The sequence below is a fragment of the Theropithecus gelada genome, chromosome 10 (genome assembly GCF_003255815.1).
Source record: "Theropithecus gelada isolate Dixy chromosome 10, Tgel_1.0, whole genome shotgun sequence".
Classification (NCBI taxonomy): domain Eukaryota; kingdom Metazoa; phylum Chordata; class Mammalia; order Primates; family Cercopithecidae; genus Theropithecus; species Theropithecus gelada.
The window spans coordinates 33,582,988-33,604,553 of record NC_037678.1 but is presented as its reverse complement, the minus strand read 5'-3'; the positions used below and the strand labels follow the sequence as shown (position 1 = coordinate 33,604,553).

Below are 21,566 nucleotides of genomic sequence, written 5' to 3'. Positions count from 1 at the left end.
TTTGTATTTTTTTTTTTTTGTAACTTATACCAACAAAACTTTTATCACTTTTTTGTTGTTGTTGTTGGGCTTCTGCAAAATGCAAGCTCATTTTTAAACCAAATGAATAGACCATGAGCTGGCGACAGGGGAAGTGCTATTCACAAGACCATGTCCACCACCCTCTAAAATTCCTGAACAATATCATCTGGGACTTCTATTTATTTAAAACAAATCTTCCTTGAGAGCCTTGGGAGGTGATGTCAGGGTTATAAATGGCACAGTGCATTTGCTGTAGGAATGTGGTTTGGCATTGTTTTATACACACACAGTATTTTTATACCTTAATGCTTATTCTTGATGGCATCTGTCAGATATTAGAATCAGAAATAAGAATCTTCCCAAAATCCTTTTATTTACCTGATGCCCTCATCAGGTTATTAAAAATTCAAGTGGTTTTAATAGCTAAAAACCTGCAAATTAAGCTCTAAAACAAACTACAGAAATGTAAACCTTCACTTGCCAAAGGTCCTTGGTGGCCTGTCCCCTGCCCCAGGGGCAGATGGCCCTGAAGCCCTTCCCTCACTGTGCAGGCCACTGGGTGAGGCTGGACAGTCACCCACAGCGGCTTCACTGCAAGGAGCAGGACTGCCAAGCTCAAGCACGGGGCCTTCAACTTCCCCTGTCCTCTGGCCACGCTGCCAGCCCTTGGTCCTTATCTGTGTGAGGTTTACAAATAAAGCTTCTGATGTCAGATGTTTAAGTTGTGCGCTCAGTGGACGAGGCCATGTCCTGATGCAGAAGGCTGAGCCCAGGCTCTCTGTGGCACCCCTGAGAGCAGAGGGCAGTCAGGTTCTTCCAGCTCTGGAGCCAAGGGCGGCCTGGTCCCACTTCTCTGCCCCCACCATTGGGGGGATTTGAATGTAGCCAGAAAATACAGTCAGGGCCAGCCAGGGTGGCCACAGGGTCCTCTCCAAACCTGCTTCTCCCTCCCTGGTCAGGCCTCCACCCCCCACCACCCACACCTGTACCCTGGATGCTGGCTCAGAGACCTACGGGTGTGTAGACACCTGTGCAGTCACTGCGTCCTACTGCGCAGGCCCAGCTTGGTGTCTGAGCCTCTTACAAGTGAGTTACTGCCAGGGCTAGACCAGACCTCGCTGAGGACAGTGCCTGGCGGGAGGCATTGAGGGCGTCAAAAGTCACTCCAGGGGCCTGGTCAACAGTCACAGATGGGTGACAGGCTGCAGAGGGATGGGCTGGAGAAGAGGCGGAGCCAGCCGTGGTACAGTTCTTGTTCTTAGCATGATGAAGGGCCAGAGGCTGGTGTGCAGCAGGGTGATAAGGGGCAGACGTGTCTCTAGCAGTCATCAGGCAGCCTGTGGCAGTGGACAGGGTGAGGCAGGGATGCAGATGAGGGGCCACCCAGCATCCAGGGAGACAAAGGGCTCGGGCCTGCGGCTTCAGCATCAGTGATGAGAAAAGGAAGGGCAGAGGTACAGCCTGGAACGTACTGACAGGTTCAAGATTTGGGGCAACAAAAATGAGACAACCAAGAATAAGGCCTAAGAAGTTAGGGCTTAGTGTGAAGAACTAGAAGTGGGGGGCCTGAGGGCAACAGGGAGCCCGAGAGGCGAAGGAGGGAAGGAGGGTCCATGACATGAGAACACTGACCACTGGCCTGGGCTGAAAACAGAAGAAAAAGCGAGCCAGGGGCACATTTAACAGAAAAATGGGGTCGAGGGAGGGTCTTGACGTTAGGAGATGCTGATGCAGCCGGCCAAAGGCCATCAGTCAGTGACAGGAGGAGCAGAGTCGGAGCCCAATGACCAGGCCTGAAAGCAGCAAGGCCACCTTCTCAGCAGAAGGGTGGGGAGAGGGACTGCTTGTTCTCCTCACAGCCAGAGACACTGGCCTCAACCAGGTGTGGGTCCCCTCAAGATTCTGATAGGGGCAGAGAGAAGCCACGCAGGCTTGAGATGAAGCCCGTGGCCAGAGCAGGCAAGTGGGGCCCCGAGAGCCCAGGCAGGGTACGGCAGGAAAGTCAATGCTGCAGTCCAGCACTGGCCATCAGAAGCCCCTGAAGCCCACCTGCAGAGGCTCAGTAGGTCTGGGGTCTGAAAACTTGTCCCAGGTGATGGTGTTGGTCAGGGGACCACACTGGTTGTATAAATAGGCTGTCCCTGAGAAGATAACAGAAGAAGGCGTAAGAAAATCAGACTTATACAGCTGGGTGTGGTGGTGTACGCCTGTAGTCCCAGCTACTTGGGAGGCTAAGGCAGGAGGATTGCTTGAGCCCAGGAGGCTGAGGCTGCAGTAAGCCATGATCACACCACTGCACTGGAGCCTGGGCAACAGAGCAAGACCCTGTCTTAAAAAGGAAACCAGAATGTGGAGACACAGTCCTTCCTCACTAACCTGGCCTACTGGAGGCCTGGGGCGCCAGCCTGGGTAAGGCAGACCTTATGCTCTGAGGTCCCAGCAGTGGGCTCTGGCTGGGCCAGGTCCTAGAAACAGGGCCAAGGCCCTTGGCAATAGGTTAAGGGGTGGGGAGGCTGTGGGCTCCCAGGGGCCAGGAAAAGGGATGCAGGCAGCAGGTAAGCCATTTATTGGATGGCAGCAGAGGGCAGGCTAGGAAGACTGGAAATGGAGATGTGGACACAGGCCCCCAGCCCTGCAACCCCACCAAGGTCCACAGTGGCCAACCTGCTGCTACCAGGAGCTGAAGTCCCCAAAACCCCGACTGGGCTTCTTCTTGGACATGGGGACAGTGGCGCTGGTTGAAGGCTCTTCCTCTGCCGCTCGCTTCCTGGGAAGAGAAGAAGCTGCTGGGAGTCCACGCCCTCCCTCGGCCCCTCCTGACTTGTCTGTATCTCCATACGGCCCTCCCGGTATAGGACCAACCCCTCCCACCTGCTGCTCCCACGTCCCCCTGAATTCGATGGCTTCCACCCACAGAGGCCCCGGCCAGGCCTTCAGACGTAGTCCCTCGGCTGCAGAGGCCACACAGCACAAGCCCATGCCCAGGACCAGTGCCTGTGGCTTTCTTGCCCCTCTGGATCTGACCCTCAGACCTCAGTTAGCCCTAGGAAACACCATGGGAAACAGAGAGGCCAACCGCGCGGCACTCACGTGGCTGCTGGGTTGATGTACTTGCCCACGCCCTGGCGGAAGGTCTGGGGGCCCTGGCTCCCTGCCTCGGGCTGGCTGCTCTTCACTTTGGCCTCCGGGGCTGCCTCGAGCTGTGTCTTCCGCTCCTGGGCGATCTGTGGCACAAGAGGGTGGAGGCTGACCAGCAGCACCTCGGGCAGGACAGATGCTAGGCTTGGGGTGGGAAGGTGCGCTGGCCCAGACCCTCCTGGTGGTAGCATCGTGCCCCCTCACCTGGGCATCAGCCTCCTCATAGGGGTCCACGAACACTGTAGTGGCATCGATGCGGATCTCCTCCTAGCAGCAGAGGGGGCTCAGTGCACGGCAGGTCCTCCCCCCGCCTGCCTGGCCCCCAGCCGCCACGCCCCACCTCCCTGGGCACAGACCTTAGGGCGGTCAGTTTTGGGGTCACTCTCCACATTCTCCATGGCTGTCAGTACGTCAAAGCCCCCAACAACCCTGCAGCAGGGAGACAGAGGCAGGTCTGCATGTGCTCAAGGAGGGCACCCTCAGGGCCGGGCCCCAAGGCATGTGGGAAGAGGGGTTGAGAGCCCCAAGGCTGGCCTGGTGGTCCTCGGGCAGCAGCCAGGAAGGCGATGAGAGGGCGTGGCAAGGGCGGGGTCAGCAGACCATGGCCCTGGGCATATCCAGCTGGGTTTTTTTTCTGGTTCTCTTTTGGTTCCCCACCCACAGGAAAAATAGGAGTCACAAATGTGGCTTGTGCTGTCCCCACTGGTTTGGTAACAGAGTTCCACTTGGCCAGAACCACATCACCTGCATCCACCTTGTTTTGTGCTGCTTCCACACAGTTGGGTGGGCGTCAAGAGACCACGCGGCCCACAATGCTGGAAAGACCCCTGGACTAGAGGGTGAAGGGAGCTGGACGTGGCCAGGCTTGTGAGTGGCGCGCCATCAGGTCTGAGACAGGGCAGCGGCCAGGCCACGCAGGGGTGTTTCCTCCTCTCCTGAGCCCGGTGGGTCTGGAGAGCCAGACTTCCCTGGCACAGGGAGCACCCTCCGTCCCAGCTCTGCATAGCCTCAACCCCCAGCAGTGACAGCCAGCACGGCACATGGCTCAGGTCCACAGAGAAGGCAGCGAGGAGGCCTCAGGTGGGGAAGGACCCCACCTAGCCCACTGACCCCCAGGCTTCACACAGCCGCTTCCCTTACCGTCCAAAGATGGTGTGCTTCTTGTCCAGGTAGGCACAGGAGCGAAACGTGATGAAGCTGGGGAGGAGGGTTGGATGGTTAGGGAGAGCATGGCACCTTCTGCATCTGGCCTGCCTGAGAGCACACCAGGAGCTGCCCACCCTCTACAGTCGGCTCTGGGAACCTGCGGCTTCCGCGGACACGTGGGTGCATGGGGCTCCCTGCTGCTGCCCACCAGGGCAGGTCATCAGCCCCCCAAGGCTGCCCAGGGAACCCCGGACCTCCAGCTGTCCCCAGGTCCTCCTGCTGCCCCGGCTGCTGCCCAGTGCCTGTCAGGGAGTCCCTGTGCCCAGAGCCAGCCTGGCCATGCAGGTCTGTGGGAGGTGGCTGGGACAAGGTGACACCCGGAAAACCAGAGCCAGCCCCGTGCCATCAAGGGACCTGTCGAAGGACTGAGGAGAAAGGAGGCAACAAAGCCAGAGCAGAAATCAAGGGATTAAGAAACGTGGGTAACATAAACATGGACAAAGAAAATGCTCAGGTCGTCCAGACACAGTGGCTCACGCCTGTAATCCCAGCACTTTGGCAGGCCGAGGCAGGAAGACCGCTTGAGTCCAGGAGTTGAAGAACAGCTGGGGCAATAGCGTGAACCCTGGAGGCAGAGCTTGCAGTGAGCTGAGATCGCACCACTGCACTCCAGCCTGGGTGACAGAGCGAGTCGCCGTCTTAAAAAAAAAAATTTCCAGGAGGAGCTTGCCTCGGGATGGTTCTTTTACTTTCCTCATATCTGAGTTTAATTCTGCTTCTAGTTTCCTTCACTGTGTTAGAAATCAGCCAGAGAGAACCGCTTGCAGGTCAGAGCTCAGGTCTGCCCCATTGTAGACGTGACATCTGCGGACACTTGTCTGGTGGCCTTGGGGGTGGTCAGACTCGGTGGGCTCAGGAGCATGTCCCTGCGTGGCTGGGGGGGGTGCATGTTCGATGCAGCGGGGGTTAGGTCTCCCAAAGTGCTGGGATTACAGGCGCAATCCACCGCGCCCAGCCTCCTCCTGGAAAATCTTTAATTACAAGAATCATGAAAGGAAAAACAAAGCTGTAACAAATTAAAGTCTAATTATCTTTGAATACAGTAAAACAGGCAAACCTTTGGCAATAGTTGTCCAAGAAAGCACAAAATACTACTAGAAATAAGAAGAGGCCGGGCGCGGTGGCTCAAGCCTGTAATCCCAGCACTTTGGGAGGCTGAGGCAGGAGGATTACCTGGGGTCAGGAGTTTGAGACCAGCCTGGCCAACATGGTGAAACCCCGTCTCTACTAAAAATACAAAAATTAGCTGGGCGTGGTGGCGGGCGCCTGTAATCCTAGCTGCTCAGGAGGCTGAGGCAGGAGAATCGCTTGAACCCAGGAGGCGGAGGTTGCGGTGAGCCAAGATCATGCCACTGCACTCCAGCCTGGGGGACCAGAGTGAGACTCCATCTCAAAAAAAAAAAAGAAATAAGGCTGGCCGGACGCGGTGGCTCAAGCTTGTAATCCCAGCACTTTGGGAGGCCAAGATGGGCGGATCACGAGGTCAGGAGATCGAGACCATCCTGGCTAACATGGTGAAACCCCGTCTCTACTAAAAATACAAAAAACTAGCCAGGCCAGGTGGCGGGCGCCTGTAGTCCCAGCTACTCGGAGGCTGAGGCAGGAGAATGGCATAAACCCAGGAGGCGGAGCTTGCAGTGAGCTGAGATTCGGCCACTGCACTCCAGCCTGGGCGACAGAGCGAGACTCGGTCTCAAAAAAAAAAAGAAAGAAGAGAAGGCTGAGCGTGGTGGCTCAAGCCTGTAATCTCAGCACTTTGGGAGGCTGAGATGGGTGGATCACCTGAGGTCTGGAGTTGGAGACCAGCCTGGCCAACATGGTGAAACCCTGTCTCTACTAAAAATACAAAAAATTAGCTGGGCATTGTGGTGGGCGTCTGTAATCCCAGGAGAACTGCTTGAACTGGGAGGCGGAGGTTGCAGCGAGCCGAGATCCCACCATTGTACTCCAGCCTGGGCGACAAGAGTGAAACTCCATCTCAAAAAAAAAAAAAGGAAGAGAAGGTGGCAACTGATCTGTCAGCCGTTTCACAGGCTGGTTAAGCCAAAGAGAAATAAAAAATAATAAAATGATTCCCCATCCTCGCCCCTGCCAAACAAGAACCAACCATGCACCCAACCTACTTGAAAATAACCAACAGTCCTAGGCAATCCTTGGCTAAGAGGAAACTGAAAGGGAAGCTACCAACCGCCAGCAAGCAGTGAAGAGGGAATGTGCACCCTCAAAATGACAGACGCGGCTCCAGAAGCAGACATGGATTAAAGTGAAGAAGGAGGAAAAGCACCATGAAGAAGCAAAGACAGAGAGTGAAAACAATTCCACAGGAAGTGAAAACAGACAAACCCTTCAAAGACCATTAAGAGATCGAGGAACAGAAAGTGTGATTAGGAAGGAGAAAAAAAAAAAAGAGGTGAGCACAGAGAGGCCAAGAGAACATCAGCTTCATGGGAACAAGTACCCATTAACTCTGAAATGAAAGCCCCAAGGAAGTGGCATGAACGGCTGCCAGCTGCCTTTGGCCGGCTGTTCACCACAGCTGATGCCAGTGTGATTTTTTTTTTCCAGACAGGGTTTCACTGCTGCCCAGGATAGAGTGCAGTGGTGCGATCCCAGCTCACTGCAGCTTTGACTTCCCGGGCTCAGAGGATCCCCCACCTCACCCTCCCAAGTAGCTGGGACTACAGGCACACACCACCATGCCCCACTAATTTTAAAATTTTTTGTAGAGATGGGGTTTTGCCATGTTGCCCAGGCTCATCTCGAATTCCTGGGCTCAGGCAATCCACCTACCTCAGCCTCGCCAAGTGCTGGGATTACAGGTGTGAGCCACCACGCCCGGCCACCCCTGTGATTTTAACCATTCCAGGCCACAAAGCCACAGCCAGCTCTGCTCACAACATGCAGGGGCCACACTTGTCACAGCAAAACCTGCTGGAGCCAGTCCACACAACTGAGACCACGTGTGACAAGACAGTGAGCCGGTGGAAGGCCACAGCAAAGCCACGAGAGGCCAGGGTTCAACCCAGAATGCCACGCAGATACCCATGCACTCTAGCCTTGTAGTGACCACATCCACAAATCCCAGGAGGACCAGAAAAGCACAGAATCATCGTAACAGATGCTAAGAAAGAAACCTCTAGAAACTCAGCCACCCTCCTAAAAAACAGCCCAACAACAAATGTTCTGAGAAGGCAAAACAGCGATTCCTGTGGAGCAAAGCAAGACGCCCACTTCCTCCTCCCCATCAGGCCCACGGTGACATGACGGTGACAGGACTGATGAGCACACCAGGGTGGCAGAGAGGCGGCCAGCTTTTGATGATAAGCGTGACTATCTAGAAAACCCAAAAGACTCTTAAACCCTTTTTTAATTATAAGAGAATGTGATAAAGTGGCTAGATATAAAATGAACCGGAGTTTTTCTCTCCATGAGCAATGATCCCCAAAAGTTGGAAAAAAAGTCCATTTACAAAAGTATCACAAATTATAAAAAGTCCTTAAGAAGTTGCTTTATCCAGAAAGTCACCGGACCCACGTGAAGAAAATGATTGAAAGACTAAAACATAAAGTCAGGCCACTGTCTGGGGTGGCAGGTGGATGGAAAGGGCACCTCTGTTCTTCCACAATACAGGCATCTGGCCCCCACAGCCCTGCTGGCCCCCCATCCCCTGCCGCCTGCCACCAGCCTGCACACTGCTCCCCACATGCACCAGGGCCACGCATTCCCCAGACCTCCTGTGTCTCTCCAGGCGCCTCTCCCTGTCCAGCCCATGCCCTGCACAATCCCTCCCACACGCTACTCCAGCACGCTGACCTCCCCCAGCACTGCCTGGCCACAGGCACCCACACGAACGCCTGGTCCCTATCAAAAGGCCCTTCTGGACCTCCAGTAATTCATGACTTCTGGTCTCTCGAGGACAAACCGGGCGCGGGCAGCTCTCCCTGCTGACTCACTCTGGGGGCCCCCCTTTTGAACACAGGTGCACATGCTTGGCCTAGGTGTGCCGTACACTGTCTGGGTTTGATTCCGAACCAGCACGCCCTTCAGGGAGGGCCAAGAGGGAGAACCTGCAGGGAGTGCTGGCTCACCTCCCAGGCCACCCCAGCCAGCCCGGCTGACTCACAATTGAGATTTGTTGCTGTTGGGCCCTGAGTTGGCCATGCTGAGGATGCCGCGGCCCGTGTGAGAGAGGTTGGGCCGGAACTCATCTTTGAAGGGCTTCCCCCAGTACGACTCCCCGCCTGGAAGAGAAAGGCCCACAGAAGCAGGAAAGCTTGGGCCCCAGCCGAGGCAGAACCAGAAACCTCAGAGTCCCGAGGGGCATCAGGGCCTTGCTGAGCCCAGCCTGGGGAAGGGGCACTTGATAGGGTGGCCCCCGGCCCCATGTCACCAACTCCTGGGTCCTTTGGAGCCCCCACGCCTCCACACAGGCAGGCTACTGCCCATTCACCCCAGCCCTGCCTGGGGCCTGCCCCAGGACAGGGATTAAAGAGTCAAGACCGCCATCATTATCACTCAAGCTATGGGAATACGGAGTGGCAGGGCCTGGACCCAAGCAGCTGTCAGGCTGACGGGCTTGGAGAGGCTGCAGGAGGGAGGGCTGGCCGTGGTCTGAGGCGGACCCCAGGGGCCCAGGGAAGAGACCACACACTCCTGCCTCCTCTACCATGCAGGCCTCACAGCCACCTGGAAATGAGAAAACTGAGGGCCAGGCCTGAGCGGGCACAGCACTGATGGCTGCCAGTCGTTCCACCCTGGTCTAACAGATTCCACATCTGAGCTCTGCACAGCCCCTGCCCAGCTACTCCCTCATGCCCCAAGGAGCAGCCAAGGTGCCCAGAGAGGGGCCCAGTACCAGTACCTACCCATGCCTGTGCCTGTGGGGTCACCCCCTTGGATCTGTGAAAACAAAAGCCAGTGAGCAAGTCACACTCTGAGAGCCGAGGCCCACTGCCTGCCTGACTGAAGGAGACCCCTCCTGCTAGATGGCTCCATACGGGGGCTGGGCTCTTGGTGATGATGAGGGGCCCTCCCAGCCACCTCCCTGTGTGAACCCAGTGCTGGATGGGCTGGGGCCTCAAGGGTCAGCCTATGGGTTCCCCAACAGAAGATCACCGACTGGACTCATCCTGGCCACCGTGGCATGGGCCAGGAACGGGGCAGGGACAAGCCCACCCAGCCCCCGATGTCCCACCAAGCTCATCTGTGTAGCCAGTGACTCGCATCACTCACCACAAAGTTCCGGATGGATCTGTGGAAGATGGTGCCATTGTAATAATGCTTCTTGCAAAGCCTGATGAAGTTTTCGCAGGTTTTTGGTGTCTGCAACATAGCCCCGATACTTGTATCAGGCAGAGAGCTGCCAAAGGCAGCTCACCACAGCCACAGGAGGCCTTTTTTTATTTTTTTTGAGATGCAGTCTTGCTGTCGCCCAGGCTGGAGTGCTGTGGCACGATCTCGGCTCACTGCAACCTCCGCCTCCTAGGTTCAAGACATTCTCCTGCCTCAGCCTCCCAAGTAGCCAGGACTACAGGCGTGCACCACCACACCTGGCTAATTTTTGTAGTTTTAGTAGAGACGGGGTTTCCCCATGTTGGCCAGGCTGGTCTTTAATATGTAGCCGAGTCAGCTGCCCGTCCACACTGGGCAAGGATAGACCCACAACAGCAACCAACAGGCCCCGTGCAGCCGCATGGCCCAGAGCAGAGCGCATGGGAGAAGTGTGGGCAGAGCAGCAGGTGCGGCCTGGCCCCTTCTCTGAAACACTGGCACCTGTGTGCAGGCCATGCTGCCAACACGGTCCCCTAGGAAGGACACAGGGCACTGCTGCAGGTCCCGCCTAGTGACAAGCTGAATTTCCTACAACAAGCACATACCAGTGACAGCCCTATAGTTAAGACATGGCTGTCAAATGACCCCAGAAATGACCTTGGGACGTGGGAAGGGGCCGGCCTTCACACCCACCAGGTCGCAGTGCAGCTCCAGGTTGAGGTCGCCCTTGTTGGTGTGCAGTCGCACGTAGCCCTTCTTCTTCACAAACTGGTAGCGGAGCACATCCTCGTCGATGGCAGCTATAAGCAGAGGTCCCAGCTTGGCCCCTGCCCTTACCCTGGGGCAGCCCCACTGTGCCAGGCAGCACTGGCCTCAGACACACAGGCGGGGACTAGGCTCCAGCTCTGGGGAGAGCAGGGGAGCCGGAGGCTGAGGGTCTGCTCAGGCCATGCACCAGCCTCATGGGGCTGGCAGGGGTTCAGCAGCTAATAGGGGGAGGACTAGGGGCTCAGGTGACAGTGGGAGCCCCTGACAGGCCAAGAAAGTGGGAGTTGGGGAGCACACCCACCCCCGGCCCCCCGGCCACTTTCAGGTCACATGGCAGGTGGCTACAGAGGCAAAGGTGGCTACCTGCTTCATGTGTGGTCTCCGGGACCATCGCAGTGGAGGTGAAGGAAGCGCTGACCTTCCCTGTGGAATAGTGGGCCTGCCAAGGAAACCAGGATGGCACCTCAGCAGTGCCATGGGAGGCAGGTGGGCAGGGACGTGTCACTTGCCTAGAAACCAACCACATACCACCCCTGCCCCCCAGGCCCTGCTTGGTGCCTCTCCTCCAGGAGGGCCTCCCGACCAGCAGGAGGAAGAAGCCAAGGCCAGGCCGAGCCAGGGGCCCCTGGCCTCAACTGGGTCCCGACTCTTACGATATCAGCTGAAACCCTGGAGATAAAATACCACACAGGACTGGCCACCTCAGGGTTAGGAGTATATGGCTGACTTCCCACTTATTTTTATTTTAATTTTTTTTATCAGACAAGGTCTTGATCTATACCCAGGCTGGAGTGCAGTGGTGCAATCCTGGTGCACTGTAGCCTCCAACTCCTGGGCTCAAGTGACCCCCCGACCTCAGCCTCCTGAGCAGCTGGGACAACAGGCGCCTGCCACCACACCTGGCTGATTTTTGTAGAGATAAGGTCTCACTATGTTGTCCAACCTAGTCTTGAACTCCTGGCCTCGGGCAATCCTCCTGCCTCAGCCTCCCAAAATGCTGGGATTACAGGTGTGAGCCACCACGCCTGGCCTCATTTCTTTTTTTTAAAGTTTCAAATTTTCTACACTAAACACATTACATATTTAATCAGGGGTTGGGGGAAAGCCCCAATAAATGTTATTTTTTATCATAGAGGAAGAAAAGGGGTTTCTCCCATCAGAAGAAAATACAAGCCAGGCACAGTGGCTCACACCTGTTAATCCAGCACTTTCGGAGGCCACGGCAGGAGGATCTCACTTGAAGCCAGGAATTCAAGACCAGCTTAGACAACACAGCAAGATCCTGTCTCAAAAAAAAAAAAAAGTATACCAAAGTGCTAAGGGCAGCGTGTCAGCGTGTCAGAGGGGTGACCATGGACAACAAACTTGCTTTTTAAATTTTTCCAGAATTTGAATAATTCTTTAAGGAGAACTTCAGCGATACCTGCCCATGTCTCTGCACTCCCCCTAGCTCCAGATCCCCACATTCTGCCTGAACAGGAGGAAGAAGCAAACACAGCAGCCCCAGACGGGCAGCTCTGTGCAGTCCCAGGCACGCCATCCACCTCAGCACCGCAGCAGACTCTGAAACGCCCCAACTCTCCCTGGCATGGCTTTGGGCCCCAGTGCACATCGGGCCCTGCCCTCCCAGCCACCACAGAACCACACGTGCCCACTCCACGTGCCTGCCCTGGCCACTGAACTCAGGCTGGGACCACAGCACAAGGCAGACCTTCTGCGGAGGGGTCTCCTCCCCTGTGTGCCCCCACACACCCCTTGGTTCTTCAACGACCAGTGTGGACGTCAGCCCCTCCCCTTCCGCCTTCTCAGATTCTGTCTACCTCAGGGCAGCCCCAGGGCTGTGTGCTCAGAGCAATCAGGGACACCACAGCTCTGGGGGATCCTGGCTGCCTCCCTGCCGTGTAACCCCAGACCCCCATGAACCCCTTTCCCAGGACCACTCCAAGAGGCCATGAGATAGGGAGGGAGACGGGGCTCGGCCGAGTGCCCTCCACCACTCACAGCGTTCAGCTTGTCCACTTTCTTCTTCTCTGGGGCCTTCATGGTGGCTGCCAGAACCTCATCCCCTTTGAACTCCTTGTAGAGCTCCTGCAGGGTCTCTCGGGTCTCGGCATTTGTATTTTTCAGATAGTAAGACGGGTCCTGTTTGGCCTTCTCTTCATCTACAAAACAGTAGCATGGCCCTGAGCAGCCGAGCCCCCAGTATCCTCCCCACACACACGTGCTGGGGAAACAGATCTAGAATAGGCCAGGGCTGTCCAGCCATGGCATGGGCCCCGTGCCACTGCCAGCCACAGAATGCCACAGTGCCCAGCTACAGGCCTGAAGCTCTCCCCAGGCAGTTCACAAGGGTCTCAGGAAGGACTTCATGTTGTAGTTTCCTGCATATTCTAATCTTTTTACTGTATACACTTTGCTTTTTTTTTTTTTTTTTTTTTTTGAGACAGGGTCTAGCTCTGTCACCCCAGCTGGAAAGCAGTTGCAAGATCTCAGCTCACTGTAGCCTCCACCTCCTGGGCTCAATCGATTCTCCTGCCTAAACCCCCCGAGTAGCTGGGGCTACAGGCGCGCGCCAATCACACCCAGCTAATTTTTCTATTTTTTGTGGAGACAGGGTGTCCCCATGTTGCCCAGGCTGGTCTTGAACTCTTCAGCTCAAGCAATCCACCTGCCTTAGCCTCCCAAAGTGCTGGGATTACAGGTGTAAGCCACTGCGCCCAGCCCCTTTGCTTCCGTAATTTTAAAGGTTTTTACTTAATAGAAGTGTGTGGGGGTCTTTTCGGATGTGAAATCCCCCATTCTTGCCAACTCAGGAGGGCGCCTGCTGCCTACTGGTCCTTGGACAGCAGTCCACTCTGTGGAGAGGGACGGGCATCCCCGTGCAGAGAGCACAGACACGGCCCAGCCCCAACCCTGGCCTCAGGCTCTCCTGACTCAAATCTCCCCTAGTCATGTGCTCAGCCTCCCTAAAACCCAGTTTATACAACGCTCACGAAGTGCCCAGGCCACTGCTCTGCAGCACGAGGCTGAGTGGCCTCTGAGCATGAGTCCTGCTGGCTCCTCCAAGGCTGCAGGACAGCCACCAGCGGCCAGGAAAACAGGAGGACCCCGTCACCCCACCACCTGCCCAGTGACAGCACTGGCCAGTCTGCAGGGAGCAGGGGAACCTGAGCAGGTGTCCTGGCAGGGCAGCAAGTCCATCCCGCCCGTTGTTTCTGAGGCTGCAGCTGGCTCGGATTCTCTGAACACTGGTTCAGAAAATGCAGGGCCTGTCTAGGCTGGGACCCTCTGACCTCCAGGAAAGGGAGGATTTTACCCAGGGAGCACTGTCCCAATTTCACCCAAATGCCCCCTCGCCTAGCCCAGCCCCTAGTTGTACATACCTGGGTCTATTATTTTCATGTTATTCTTCACATGATAGAAGTTAGAAACATTGAACTTGTCCAAATTGGTGGGGTCCTGTGGCAAAAAGAGAATGCCCAGCAGAGTGAACCCAGCCTGCGGCCAAATGGCAGCCACATGCAGCAAAGGTCGGCCAGCTGTCAGAGGTGGGGAAGAGGCCAGGCCTACACTGAGGTGGGGGGAGTCAAGCAGGGCATGGCAGAGGAGGTGGTCTGCCCTAGGCAGGGCAGCAAGCAGGGGCAGGGACGGGGACACGGCCTCGCTAGCTGCTGGCCGAGCTGCGACCTTCCTCCAGGCACATGGTTAACGAGCATTCATCGCTGTTAGGGAGCTCTCGGACAGGAACGTGGGCAGCCACGGGCCAACCTCTGGTTAGAATGGGACAAGCCACAGAGGTGACTGACTCAGCAGGCCACGCTCCAGCCAGCACCTGCTTTTCTAAGTCAGTGTTTTTCGTTAATTCACTTGGAGTTCTCTGACACCTGCAGGGAGCCCTGTGCCAGACCCCGAGGCCCAGAGCTCACACCAGCTCCCGCCGTCGAGGCGCTGAAGCAGAGCCAGGCCTGCAGAGTGGCCATTCAGATGCCTTAGGAGGCTCTGAGGACAGATATGAGGGACCCTGACATGGGGGTGGGGGATCGGGGAGGAGATGTAAGAGCTAGACTGAGGCGGCGGCCCCGTAGAGGCCTGGGCTGGCTGCAGGGGCTGAAGGCAGCTGGGGCAGGCGGGCAGGCGACACTCACCTGGAGGGTGATAATGTCCTGCCGGGAGAAGGGCTCATCAGTCAGCAGGTCCCGGAAGTTCTTGGCTTTGATATTTAGCTGTTCCACTGCCTATAGCCAGGAGGAAGTGGTTTTACGATGCCTGCCCCAAGCCTTGGCACAGGGGACTGCAAGCAGGGAGGCCTGGAGCTGGCCCCGACCATGGCACGATTTGAGAGGCGTGAGGAATGAGAGAGACAGCAGTGTACACCCCACTGGCTGAAAGCAGAGGCTCCCACAAAGGCAGAGCTGGCTGGGCCTCAGACAATGAGCCAGTTCAGCCTCGCAGCAACCTTCCTGCAGGAAGCTCCTGTCTGCACACTGATCAGCAAAAAGGCTCAGCGAGCCACCCACCCACTCACTACAGCCTTCACCGAGCTCCTCCTGTGCACAGGCGCAGCGCCAGGCCCCCGTGGGCAGGGGCTGTGCACATGAGATGCCTGCACTCCTGGGGTACGTTCTAGCAGAGTCCTCGCTCCACTGACGAGGACTGACCATGCCAGTTTGTGCAGGCTTCTGGCAAGAAGTGGCCCCCAAGGCCCCTGGAGCAGCGCTGGCCACCTACACCCCACAAACGTCCAGGTGCAGGATTGAAAATGGCACAAAGGTCGGCTTTCCTGCCATGTGGGGCCTGCCCCACCTCGCCCCTGAGAGGAGGACCCATGTGTGAACATGGCTGCCTCCTCTCTCCCTAAACCCACTCCCAGCCAGAACTCCTCCAGGAGACAGCTCCCTCCCGGGGACAAGTGGCTCCATGCAGAGCCGGGGCCAGCACTCCCCTCTCAACCCTAAAGGCCTGTCCTCAGAACACGGGTGCCTTCCCAGCACATGAGCTTTGCTGAAGACGCAGGAGGACCCCCTGGGGTTTAAGGGTCCCTGCTGGGCAGCCAGGACTGCCTGGATTCCGAAGGATGCACCTCCCCCAACCCTTTTTTTGACCTGCCTGAAAATGGGGAGGCTGCACTGCCAGAGCTTTGGCAGATGACCATGCCTGTGGCTGTGACTAAACCCCACAAGGACAGGCCGTGCCCATAGCACACAGCCCAGCCAGTGTATCCTGGGAACACACAGCAGAGATCTCCCCACCGCTGTCTCCAGGCCCCGGAGCGAGGACACACCTCATAGGCGTAGACGTTGCCGGTCGTCCTCACAGCCACGATGTGGGTGTTGTTGGTGAACACGGTAAACAGCACCGGGCAGTGGTACTTCCCTAGAGAGAAGGCACACACAGGAAGGTCAGTCACCTCTGCGGACTGTGAACATCCCAATGAGGACCGCGGGGGGCCAGGGCAGGGCAGAACTCAGCCAAAGTCAGCAATGGGAGGCGGTGGAACCCCATGTCAGCGGCCAGAGCAGGGAACCATGGGGACAGCTGCTCACCCCCTCAAACCCCTCCATACCATTAGGAAACTCCTATTCATCCTGCAAGACCCAACGCCTGCATCTTCCTCAGATCCTCCAGCCCACCCCTGGGTGAGCACCATGCTAGCCTCCTCCTCCTACTGAAGTTGGCCCTCAGCAGGAAACAACCCATGCTCCAGCCCTGACAGCTCTACCTCTCACCGACGTCCCCCGCCGGCCCCCGGTCAGCTCTTCCTTCACAACCGCCCATCCCCTTGCCTGCTTACTATCTTTTTTTTGTTTTGCTCTGTTTCTTTTTTTTTTTTTTTTTTTTGAGATGGAGTGGTGTGATTAGCCACCACACCCAGCTAATTTTTCTGTATTTTTAGTAGAGATGGGGTTTCACTGTGTTAGCCAGGATGGTCTCGATCTCCTGACCTCATGATCCACCCACCTCAGTCTCCCAAAGTGCTGGGATTACAGGCGTGAGCCACTGTGCCCAGCCTTGTTTTGCTCTGTTTTGAGATGGAGTCTTGCTCTGTCACCCAGGCTGGAATGCAGTGGCTCGATCGTGGCTCACTGCAACCTCTGCCTCCTGGGTTCAAGCGATTCTCTTGCCTCAGCCTCCCAAGTAGCTGGGACTACAGGCGCACATGCGTCACCATGTACAGCTAATTTTTGTATTTTTAGTAGAGACAGGGTTTCACCATGTTGGCCAGACTGGTCTCGAACTCCTGACCTCAACCTCTCAAAAAGTGCTGGCATTACAGGCATGAGCCACTGTACCTGGCCTTGGTTACTGTCTCTCTGCCTGTGAGTCCCCACCCAGTGGCCAGGGGCCCTGTCAAAGAAGTGCCCACTTCTGGGGAAAAAAAGTGTGGTGGGGGGCTCAGAGACATCAACCACATGTATTTGTGGGGACTTTTTCTTAAACGAAATCCTGATTTGAGGCCAAGTTAGGGCCTCAAATTAGTCAGAGTCTCAAGTTAGAGGTGGCTCACACCTCTAGTCCCAGTGCTTTGGGAGGCCAAGGTGGGAGAACTGCTTGAGGTCAGGAGTTTGAGACCAGCCTGGGCGACAGGCCAAGACCCTGTCTTTTTTCTTTTTCTTTTTTTGAGACAGCGTCTAGCTCTATCACCCAGGCTGGAGTGCAGTGGCGCAATCACAGCTCACTACAGTCTCAACCTCCCAAGCTCCAATAATCCTCCCACCTCAGCCTCCCAAGTAGTGGGGACTGCAGGTGCGCTCAACCACACTGGCTAATTTTTAGGTTTCATTTTGTAGAGACAAGGTTTCCTTATGTTGCCCAGGCTGGCCAGGATGGTCTTGATCTCTTGACCTCATGATCCACCCACTTCGGCCTCCCAAACCGCTGGGATTACAGGCGTGAGCCACCATGCCTGGCCCTATGACACTTTTGGCAGAATTAAAAGCAGGTGTCCAGGCCGGGTGCGGTGGCTCACGCCTATAATCCCAGCACTTTGGGAGGCCAAGGCGGGTAGATCATGAGGTCAGGCAATCAAGACCATCCTAGCTAACACAGTGAAACCCCATCTCTACTAAAAATACAAAAAATTAGCTGGGTGTGGTGGCGGGTGCCTATAATCCCAGCTACTTGGGAGGCTGAAGCAGGAGAATGGCGTGAACTGGGAGGTGGAGCTTGCAGTGAGCTGAGATGGCGCCACTGCACTCCAGCCTGGGCGACAGAGCGAGACTCCGTCTCTAAATAAATAAATAAATAAAAGATAAATAAATAAATAAAAGCAGGTGTCCAGCTTGGTCAGAAAGCAATGACTGATTCTGTATGAAACCTGGTAAGAGCTGGGACCTTGGGTCAGGAGGCCAAGCCCAGAGGTGGCTGTGATAGTTTCACTCACCCTCACTGTTCTTGGCAAAGTTCAGCTTGATCAGGGACCTCCCGTCCAGCTTCTGGAAGAAGCACAGTTAACAATTAATGATAATGAATAAGTAACTGATGCACAGAGATGCTGGGGTCAGACAAAGATGGGCTGGAAAAGTCTCTGACTAGCCAATCCTGTGCAGCTCTGGACAAAAGGGAAGGCCTCGGCCGGGCGCGATGGCTCACACCTGTAATTCCAGCACTTTGGGAGGCAGAGGCGGGTGGATCACAAGGTCAGGAGATCGAGACCATCCTGGCTAACACAGTGAAACCCCATCTCTACTAAAATACAAAAAAAAAAAAAAAGTTAGCCAGTTGTGGTGACGGGCGCCTGTAGTCCCAGCTACTCGGGAGGCTGAGGCAGGAGAATGGCATAAACCCAGGAGGCGGAGCTCACAGTGAGCTGAGATCGCAGCACTGCAAGACCCTGCAAGGACCTCACAGGGGCTGTAGGATGCTGTCGGGCAGTTGTGTTTATGTGGCATCCCCACCATGCTCTGAGAAGAGCCGTCACAGGTGACCCCGAGCAGAGGACCAGGCCACAGGGTGGTGTGTGTTATACTTCTGCAGGGTTTGGACATCTTTACGGTGAGCACCGATTACTTCTAAAATTAAAAAGTGAACATATGGCCGGGCGCGGTGGCTCAAGCCTGTAATCCCAGCACTTTGGGAGGCCAAGACGGGTGGATCACGAGGTCAGGAGATCGAGATCATCCTGGCTAACAAGGTGAAACCCCATCTCTACTAAAAATACAAAAAACTAGCCGGGCGCAGTGGCGGGTGTCTGTAGTCCCAGCTACTCGGGAGGCTGAGGCAGGAGAACGGCGTAAACCCGGGAGGCGGAGCTTGCAGTGAGCTGAGATCCGGCCACTGCACTCCAGCCTGGGTGACAGAGCGAGACTCTGTCTCAAAAAAAAAAAAAAAAAGTGAACATATTTCTTCAGCTAGAGTGGGGGGGGGGACACATGGTTCCACCTTATTATTCTGTTATATGAATTTTTTTTTTTTTTGAGACGGAGTCTCTGTCACCAAGCTGGAGCACAATCTCAGCTCACTGCAACCTCCGACTCCCTGGTTCAAGTGATTCTCCTGCCTCAGCCTCCCGAGTAGCTAGGACTACAGGCACACGCCACCACACCAGGCCTCATGATCTGCCTGCCTTGGCCTCCCAAAGTGCTCTGTCATATGAATATTTAAGAAAAACAAAACACTGAAAGTGGGGAGAAAGTAAGAAATACACCCTAATGCTAAGAATGGTTGTGCTGGGAAGGTGGGACTCTATTTTTCTGTTTCTGGATGTTTTTTCTTTTTTCTTATTTCCCCCATCCCAGGTGGCGGGTAATGTTCTCGGTTTCCGTGGTGTGTCTGCAGTGCAGCTCTTCCACAGGAAACTCTCCCATAAAACAAAGTCTGGACAACCAGAGGCAGGAACTGCTGGGGGCGGGGCTGTGGGGAGACCCTGGAAGGGAGGCAGAGCTATGTGCCGCTGGGGAGCACCTCACTCAGGGTCACAACCCAGCAGCTGATGCCACCTGGTGTGGGCTGGGACCAGCTATGCCCACCCAGGCGCAGGGGAGATGTAGGGGGAGGCTCCTGGGGCTGGGCTGTAAGCTAGCAGCAGGTCCTTGTGCTGCCCTCCCCGCCCTCCGTGGGCCCTGCCTGCTGCTGGCCAGCCCAACTGACCACATCTGCTCCTCCAACCACCTTTGTTCCTTCCTTTGTCATTCAACTACCCCCACCTCCCCACATCACTACAGGTGTGGAGGAGACCACCGGTGGGCCAGCAGGGTCCCTATTCAGACACAAGACCTGAGCAGAGAGATTCCCTGACACAACAGGCTCCTCCTGAGGCTCCAAAAGTCACATGGGCCAGCCAGCCCTTGGCCCAGGAACTCTCTTCGGAGGTTTGGCTAGCAAGGCTCTGCTGACACCCATAGGTCTGGCCAAGCAAGCCCACAGCAAGGTCCCTTCCAGAACAGGCCAAGGGAGAGGTGCAGGTACAGGATAAAGATGTGTGTGGTGCTCCTGCAGACTCACCCCAACAAAGAACAAAGAACAGCTTGCAACAAAGAAATGGCGGCACCTCCCTGATGTAAGCCCTAACAGTGTGGCTAACTGCCAGATCAGACTTTGTGGGTGCAGGGGCCAGCACAATCGACAAGTTTAGGAACCCCAAAGAGTACCTATGAAGCAAAACACCCGAAGTAGCAAAATGCACCCCAGCTGCAACCAAATGACAGCATCCACTGGGACAGCAGAGGCCACGAGGGCAGCCACGGACAGGAAAACCCCACCTACCCCCACCTCGCCACCAGGCTGCTCCCTGAGGCAGACACCCAGCCACATAGGGCATAGGCAGGCAGCAGGGACCCCTGCTGAGAAGAGCAACAGAAGATGACTTCCCAGGCTGGGGCACAGACCTTGGGGGAAGACCCTGGGATCCAACGTGGCTCCCAGCAGCAGACATCACAGAAACACAGTCTTTTTTTTTTTTTTTTTTTTTTTTGAGACGGAGTCTTGCTCTGTCGCCCAGGCTGGAGTGCTGTGGCCGGATCTCAGCTCACTGCAAGCTCCGCCTCCTGGGTTCCCGCCATTCTCCTGCCTCAGCCTCCCGAGTAGCTGGGACTACAGGCGCCCGCCACCTCGCCCGGCTAGTTTTTTGTATTTTTTAGTAGAGACGGGGTTTCACCGTGTTAGCCAGGATGGTCTCGATCTCCTGACCTCATGATCTGCCCGTCTCGGCCTCCCAAAGTGCTGGGATTACAGGCTTGAGCCACCGCGCCCGGCCGAAACACAGTCTTTAAGTGACACAGACCAAGGAAGAAGAGTGCCCTCCCTAAGGAGGCAAGGCCACAAGCCCCCTACCCAAGCATCTGAAACAGAAGAGCCACAGGCTTTAGCGGCTGGTCCAAGAACACTCAAAACCAGCCCCCTGGCCAAGTTCCCCTTGTATTCGAGAGCAGGGAAGCCTTGGAGGAGCACCAACTCCATCTAGAAAGAGTCCCCAGAACCCTGCAGCCCGCAGAACATCACAAGGGCCGGAAGAGCTGAGACAACACAGATGGGCTGCCAGCTTCTCCTGCTGGCCTGGTAGGAAGGGTCATATTGTCCAGGGAGCTCCCTTCCAGTGGCTCCAGCACAGGGAGCCCCCTTGAGTCCTGACCCTCCTTCTCGCTTGCAGTTTGAGCTCTTGCCCCAGGCCACAGGAAAGAAGTGGAGGAATACATGCAAGTGTCCAACAGGAAGGGAACGGTCACTGGTAAAACACACTAGATCTCCCTCGGAACTAGGCTGCATGATGTCCCCCCGAAACTGATGCTCACTGGGAACCTGTGAATGTGGCCTGCCTTGGATATAATCAAGGGTTTATATAAGGTCTTTGCAGATAGAATCAAGTTCAGATGGCCGGGCGCGGTGGCTCAAGCCTGTAATCCCAGCACTTTGGGAGGCCGAGATGGGCGGATCACGAGGTCAGGAGATCGAGACCATCCTGGCTAACACGGTGAAACCCCGTCTCTACTAAGAAATACAAAAAAAATAGCCGGGCGAGGTGGCAGCGCCTGTAGTCTCAGCTACTCGGGAGGCTGAGGCCGGAGAATGGCGTGAACCCGGGAGGCGGAGCTTGCAGTGAGCTGAGATCCGGCCACTGCACTCCAGCCTGGGCGACAGCGCGAGACTCCGTCTCAAAAAAAAAAAAAAAAAAAAAAGAATATTGGATCCACCAGCACAGGAACTAAATAACATCTAATTCAAACCAT

At 55.9% G+C, this 21,566-nt stretch overlaps 1 protein-coding gene across 9 annotated transcripts in view; it reads right to left on the bottom strand.

The window, feature by feature from the left end:
• Window positions 1-369: 369 nt before the first annotated feature.
• Window positions 370-21,566, bottom strand: part of PPIL2 (peptidylprolyl isomerase like 2) — a 28,712-nt gene continuing 7,515 nt past the window's right edge. Inside the window, exons 6-21 of one of the 9 annotated variants that reach the window (XM_025398789.1) lie at window positions 17,786-17,837; window positions 15,686-15,777; window positions 14,550-14,639; window positions 13,788-13,863; window positions 12,406-12,566; window positions 10,768-10,843; window positions 10,330-10,436; window positions 9,598-9,687; window positions 9,231-9,264; window positions 8,489-8,606; window positions 4,300-4,356; window positions 3,516-3,588; window positions 3,364-3,426; window positions 3,112-3,245; window positions 2,686-2,788; window positions 370-2,326 (exon numbers count right to left, since the gene is read on the bottom strand). In XM_025398789.1, coding sequence (XP_025254574.1) covers window positions 2,692-2,788; window positions 3,112-3,245; window positions 3,364-3,426; window positions 3,516-3,588; window positions 4,300-4,356; window positions 8,489-8,606; window positions 9,231-9,264; window positions 9,598-9,687; window positions 10,330-10,436; window positions 10,768-10,843; window positions 12,406-12,566; window positions 13,788-13,863; window positions 14,550-14,639; window positions 15,686-15,777; window positions 17,786-17,837 — 1,320 coding nt within the window. In that variant the 3' untranslated portion in view covers window positions 370-2,326; window positions 2,686-2,691. Of the gene's footprint in view, window positions 2,789-3,111; window positions 3,246-3,363; window positions 3,427-3,515; window positions 3,589-4,299; window positions 4,357-8,488; window positions 8,607-9,230; window positions 9,265-9,597; window positions 9,688-10,329; window positions 10,437-10,767; window positions 10,844-12,405; window positions 12,567-13,787; window positions 13,864-14,549; window positions 14,640-15,685; window positions 15,778-17,785; window positions 17,838-21,566 lie in introns of all 9 variants that reach the window. The other 8 variants (XM_025398790.1, XM_025398791.1, XM_025398786.1 and 5 more) reach the window with 8 other exon arrangements.